Raw genomic sequence first — 6,360 nt, 5'->3', positions numbered from 1 at the left:
AGGGAATGAATTGGAGGAGTACTAACCTCTGTTCCATAAGATTAGCTTAGTTTGGCTAATTGGTAGTGACCTGGTGTTTGCACAGGTAAATCCGGATGAAATCTTGAAATTGAAGTGTTGGATGTAGATTTTTGGACGTGAAGCAAACTAGTGCATAGAGGAGATGGAAGGGGAGGATTTCAGAGTCTCAAGTTGACTTGGCTGACAGAAGCTTGCAACATGTAATGGCCAAAATGTCCTTATCTCGAGGCTTGGATGCCAGCTGACACCTCCACTGGGCTTTTGCCACCCTTCTTACCCACAGCATTCCCTTTAAACCTCTGTGTTTCTAAGGCATGTGAGGCTCTGTACCTCCATCATCCTTGCTGCCCATTGTATGTGGGCACTTCTCTCCCCTTGCAAGGCTGGAGCAGGGAACCTGTATGGAGTGGAAGGGTGCAGAGGCACTGATGAAACTCAGGTCCTGCAGCACTGTGCTAGACACTGTGAGGTTGAATCCTCTTCTCCTGAATTCCAAGGCAGGTCTTCAGCCTCTAGTTGATATTTCTTGCCTGCCTTCTCCTTGGAAACATCCAGAGCCAGGTGCACAGTTTGGGACAGCAGTACTGGCTGGGCTTTGTTATCAGGCTATGCTCTGACTGCAGTCACCCCCAGAAGGGACCAGTCACCCCACTGGTGTGCCAGGCCATTACCAGTCCTGACAGAAAGTTTAGGAGCCCTCCCAAAGCATATCCACATGGTTTGTCAGCTCACTGGCTTTTCCTTCCAACACTGAAATTTGTTTGGCTTGACAGAAGTAGCCAGAGAGCAGAACTGCTGGTTGGGTGGGTGTTGAATGTAGCTTTGCTATGTCCTTGTGTCTCTGGTCTGCTGCAAATTACCTTCCTGGCTCAGTTGTACATCTCTTGGCTCTAACATCCAGACTCAACCATCAGCTAATCCTAGGTATTTCCCAGAAGAGCAGGCAGCAGGATCCTGGCAGGCAGATGTGGGGGAACTGGCTCCGATACAGCTTTTATCCCCTCACTCCTCCTGCAGCAGGTGGGGAAATGACAGGGCTGCTTTGAATATGGTTATCTCGTAAGGGCATGTCACAAGTGGTGTGTTACCCCAGGAGAAAAGGATGGTGAGATCATTATGGGAAAGGAAAGGCCTTTGAAGTGATGGAGTCAATGCTACTGGCTGTCCTGGCCTTTTCTCCTGCCTGCCCTTGGCAGGCCTGGGGACAGGGAGGCAGGGTGGCCTTGCAGATGACTGGGCTCTTCAGAAATCTCCTGCCATAAAGCTTGACACTGTCTCTGGGTCCTTAGGAACCTGGGACAGGCTCCTGGCACAGCATTCTGGCAGTGCCCTTTCTGTCTAGAGTGGGACATGTGCCAGTCCAATACGAGAAGCAGAAATTATGCCATCAGTGGCACCCACAATAGTACCTGACCCAAAATAGCTTCCTAGAAAAAAACAGAGAGGCTGATTAGGTTAGACAAGCCTGAAAGAGAGCAAGAAGTCTAGCTGATGATTGACAGGTGTAGGTTTGTGGGCAGGGGCTATAAATCCCATGGGTGAGCTCTCCAGCTACCCTTTGGGGAAAGGCAAACGGCTGCAGGAAGCACTCGGGACCTGTCTTTGGTGAACCATGGGGCTCAGTGACCAGGAATGGCAGCAAGTCCTGACAGTCTGGGGAAAGGTGGAGTCCGACCTCGCTGGCCATGGCCATCAAATTTTAATGAGGTAGGCAAGGAGCTTCAGTCCTAAGAGTAAAGCTGAGAGCTTTTGATGAGAGACATGCTTGTCAGTGTTTATTTCAACAAGGTGTTTTCTTTCTTGTAGAGTGGTGGTTTTTCCATTGCTGTTTTCTGGGTTAAAAGTTACTCACTGTGTAAATTGGCTGTGCTTCTGTCTCTCCATCTCTCTGTGGGTGCAGGAGTAGACCAACGCTGCTTTTAACACATGGCTGTGCTTTGTCTCTCTGCCTCTGGTGGCCAAGCTCTGCTTTGGATCCTCATTTCCCAAGCACTACAGTGAGGAATGCTGGAGTGAAGTGTGTCATGGGGCTTCAAATGCTCTGCAGAAAGGATGTGGGGAAGCAGAGAAAGAATGAAAAGAGAGGAACATTACCTCTGTGGCAATTTTCTTGGAATCTATTTCAGTAAAATTAACTATGAAGTACCTGAGAGTTTTCCTCTCCCCACCTTAGTCTCACCTGGCACAGCCCTGCCCATCCTGCTTTTTGGCCAGAAATCTGTGCGATAACACTTGTCCATTACCTCATGATGAATTTGAGGTCTAAGTATGAAATGAGGCACATCCTTCCCCTTTCCTTCTCCATCATTCCAGTGTCAGAAGTGCCGCTGAGGTCTCCAGCTGAGAGAGGACCCCATGCTCCGTGTTGTCCTTGTGGTCCTGGCACTTGGAGTGGTGAACACCCCAGATACTGCAAAGCAGGAAAGAACATTAGGTGGACACTGGAGCCTAGCTTGTCCCTTAAGACCAGAGAGGATGCAGACTTTGAGGAGATTCTCTTAGCTCTCCTCTCAGACTGTGCACACCCAAATGGGTGTGGTACAGACACTGAGGAGAGTAGTGGGGATCTGGCACCTGCTTGGGGGATATCTACCCTAAGCATGGCTAAGGCAAGGAGGCCACATCTCCAGGCACATCTACTGCAAAGCTGTAAAAAACATCTTTGAAAGATGAGCTAAAGAAGGGGGCTGTTTTCCTTACCTGCATTATCATGATCCAGATCAGCTGCCATTTGAAGGGAAAGGAATGGAATGGGAATGAAGTGGGTGGAAATGTGATGGCTTTCCCCTCTTGTGGTCCAGAGCAGGAGTGCTGGAGGGATAACAGGAACTTGAGCCATCCTCACCCATCCATCTCTGAGGTGGCTACTTTGGCTCTGAATTTGCCACATACTAGAAAAAGCAGTTCCCAATGGAAAACTAGTACCATTTTTCTTACAAGTATCACAGATTAGAGCATGGCATTAAATAAATAGATGTCAGCCTGTGACTTTGCGCTCTCCTGCCAACCCAGGTCTCCTCCAAGGAGTTTCTGAGGGAGGAGAGAAGGAAGAGGGAAGGGAGAGAGGGTGGGAAAAAAGGTCAGGAACCATGTTCCTCCATGTCTGCAAGGCAATCATAGGGTTTGGGGGCACAGTAAACTCTCCCATCCAGATGACATTCAAGAACAAGAACACAACCTCCAGATATAAGGGACCTGAGGCTGGGGGCTGTTTTTTTGGTTGGGTTTTTTTTTTTTTTTTTTTTTTTTTTTTTGTTGGTTTGGGTTTTTTTTTTTTTTTTTTTTTTTTGCTATGAAAAGCTTGTAGAGCTCTCATTTCCTGGCCAACAAATCATGGGCTGATAAAAGAGTTTGTGTGAGAGGCAGGAGTCTATAGATGGGCTCTCCAGCAACAGTAAATTGATGAAGACAGGTGGTTTTGTCTACTTTTGGGTTTCCTTCACATGAATACAAGAACTCACCTCTCAGTATCATGACTAGCCTTGGCTCTTGTCTCTGTCTTAAAACCATTGACATAATCCAGGGGAAGGGTGCCAAAGAGTTATCAGAACTGTATGGAAAAAATACAGACACTTCCTCTGTTGCTCTAGTTGGGCATGTTTAGGGCAGTGTCTCTGTCATGACCAGAGGGAATGGAAATAGACAGGGGTGATCATCTTAAGAAATGGGTAAGAAGATGGGAATAAAGTAGATTGAGTACTCAAAGGGAGGAATGTCAGGAGCTTCCCCTCTCCAAAGTCCCTCTGCTTTTGTCCACAGACTCTTTCAGGATCATCCTGAGACCCTTGATCGCTTTGAAAAGTTCAAAGGCCTGAAGACCCCTGATGCGATGAAGGGCTCTGAAGATCTGAAGAAACATGGAGTTACTGTTCTTACCCAACTGGGCAAAATCCTGAAGGCAAAGGGTAATCATGAGGCCGAGTTGAAGCCCCTGGCTCAGACCCATGCAACCAAGCACAAAATCCCTGTTAAATATCTGGAGGTATGGAAAAGGGCAGAGTCTCAATGTCTGATATGTAGTGAATGTGTGTAAGACAGCTGTGTGAGAGTTGAGCTTTCATTTTTTGATGACTAGTTGGACTTCAGTGAGCTCTCCCTCAAGTCCACGGTCTGTGTGTTCAAGCAGGAAGAGGCACAGAAAGGGCTCATGGTATGCAAATGGTATGTGAATATCCAAGTTTAGATTTCCCATTCCAAACACCACACACAGTCTGACCAACCCTTGACAACAATAAACCAGCCCATGCAGCCTATGCATACCTGGGAAACTGTATTACATAAGGACTGTCAGTGACTGGACACAAGGGACACACAATTTTAGAGTAAGCCCTGGAGGATCCATTGGAGACCAAGACCCATAAAAGTAAGTGTTATACAAACACAGGGCATGAATTTGCAGTCTTAATGGATGAGGCCTACAAAAAGTGGAAAGGGCCATGGTCTACTCAAGGTCATGAAGCAGATCAGCGTCAGAGCTAGGAATAGAGCCCAGTGCTTCTGCCTAGCCCAGACTCCTTGCATACTAGACCTCACTTTCTCTCCAGAGGCTGCAGGAAGGCCTACTGAATTAGCTCAGAGATATTTCCAGGCTCTGCAACCTATTTCTTAGTCTGGCTTTTCTGAAAATAAACCTTGAGTGTCCCTTCAGTTTTTCTTTCTCTCTTTCCTTCCTCATAGTTCATTTCTGAAGTCATTATCAAGGTCCTTGCCGAAAAACACGCTGCAGACTTTGGGGCTGATGCCCAGGCTGCAATGAAGAAGGCTCTGGAGCTGTTCCGAAATGATATGGCCAGCAAGTACAAGGAGTTCGGTTTCCAGGGTTAGCACATACGCACAAAGGAGCGCCACGATGGAGGGCCTGGCCACGCATCTTTCCCCAGCGCTATTTTGGACATCTCACAGTTGGCCATCTCTGCTGTGTGGGAAAGCTTTGATGAGAGGCCAAGAGTCACTCCAGGCAGCATAGAGGCACACAGTGATATCCATGATGAACTGTTGTTTCCTGGCTTCATGTATACAAAAGAAATATTCTGCTTTTTTAGGAAAAATAACATTAGGGGTTATCTGTGAGCTTCAGCCTATTTTATCCCCTTTCTCTCTCTCTCCCTGAAATGCGGTCTCATCTGAAAGGCAAATGGCATGGCCAAAGATGAAGGGATGTGGAGGATCAAGGCAAGTGCTGAGTGCGGTGAATGAGTGAAGGAATGACTCAAATGAGAGATGTGAGAATGGGAAGCAGGGACACAGCATCCCATTCCTCCCACAGGTGAGACTGTTAGCAGGTTACTATGGAGAGCTTCCAGCACAGTGTTACCTTGCTTTGTGGGGGTGAATGCAGCCAGTCAGTCTCCAGTGCCTGCCAGCTCTGGAGGGTTTAGCTGTTGAACTTGCATTAGCAAAACTATAAAGAGCAGTACTCCCTGTGATCTGTAGGCTTTCTAGTAGCCACCACTATGTGTCTGAAGGTCTGTTGCCCTGGGAAGTGAAGTATGTGTTTCTCAGAAAATAAAAATACCTGCACCAGAGTTGTGTGTTTGCTCCTGGCTGTACCAACACCCCAGTGAGAACTGGGGGAAAAGGAGAAAATGGAAAGGTGTTGTGCAGAGCAACCTGCACTGTCAGGTTGACCTGAGCAGCATGTGGCATCTGTCTTAGCCAGGGACTTGGGGCACTCAGATGTCACCATGGGGACATGACCTGATTACTGGACCTCACAGCACAAGACAGCAGCCTCAGCTCAGTGCCTCAGTGCTGAGAGAAGAGCTCCCTGAATAAAGGCCACTGCTGTGCTGGGGGAATGTGATGAGGGAAGGTTCCTTATTCATTTATGGGGAGGTAGCGTGTGCAAGCAGCCTTGGCTCCCAGCAGCAGTGCAGTGCGTTGCTCTCTCCAGACACTGGAAAGGAGGGATGATCAGCTCAGGTGGAAGGCTGCAATGGCAGCATATGCTCTGAAGACCCAAACTCTGGTCTTTGCAGCCTTTTGGTTTTTTGGCTGGGATGCCTCTGCAGTGCATGCTGCACTGTGTTTACAGATGTACACCCACATCCTGTCGTGTACATCTGTAAACACAGTGAGACAGACACAATGGCAAGATACCTCCCTCTTCCTGTTGCCCTCTCCCCATCCGAACACCAGGGAATTGTGGCTAGGGGAAACGCATGGAAGTGACACAGCTGCTCTTTTTGGTGTGAAGAAAGTAATGCACCTTTATCTCACAGAGACAATCTGAGGGCAAGCACAAGGAAGAAAAATGAGGCACTCAGTAACAGGAGCTACTAGCAGGAGCTAGTTCAAGGTACTCCCTGCTACACTGTGTGCAGTGGAGACAGTGAAGGA

The 6,360-nt window shown here is 48.0% G+C and overlaps 1 protein-coding gene across 1 annotated transcript; it reads left to right on the top strand.

Annotated features, from left to right (window-relative positions):
- Nucleotides 1-1,561: 1,561 nt before the first annotated feature.
- MB (myoglobin) lies at nt 1,562-5,546 on the top strand. Its single transcript, XM_026794529.2, has 3 exons — nt 1,562-1,728; nt 3,781-4,003; nt 4,699-5,546. Exons 1-3 carry the CDS (start codon nt 1,634-1,636, stop codon nt 4,843-4,845), a joined length of 465 nt encoding a protein of 154 aa, XP_026650330.1. The 5' UTR covers nt 1,562-1,633; the 3' UTR covers nt 4,846-5,546.
- The last annotated feature ends 814 nt before the right edge of the window (nt 5,547-6,360 follow it).

Source organism: Zonotrichia albicollis, chromosome 4 (assembly GCF_047830755.1).
Source record: "Zonotrichia albicollis isolate bZonAlb1 chromosome 4, bZonAlb1.hap1, whole genome shotgun sequence".
NCBI lineage: Eukaryota > Metazoa > Chordata > Aves > Passeriformes > Passerellidae > Zonotrichia > Zonotrichia albicollis.
The sequence above is the reverse complement of the archived record's forward strand: the minus strand, read 5'-3'. Positions and strand labels throughout refer to the sequence as shown.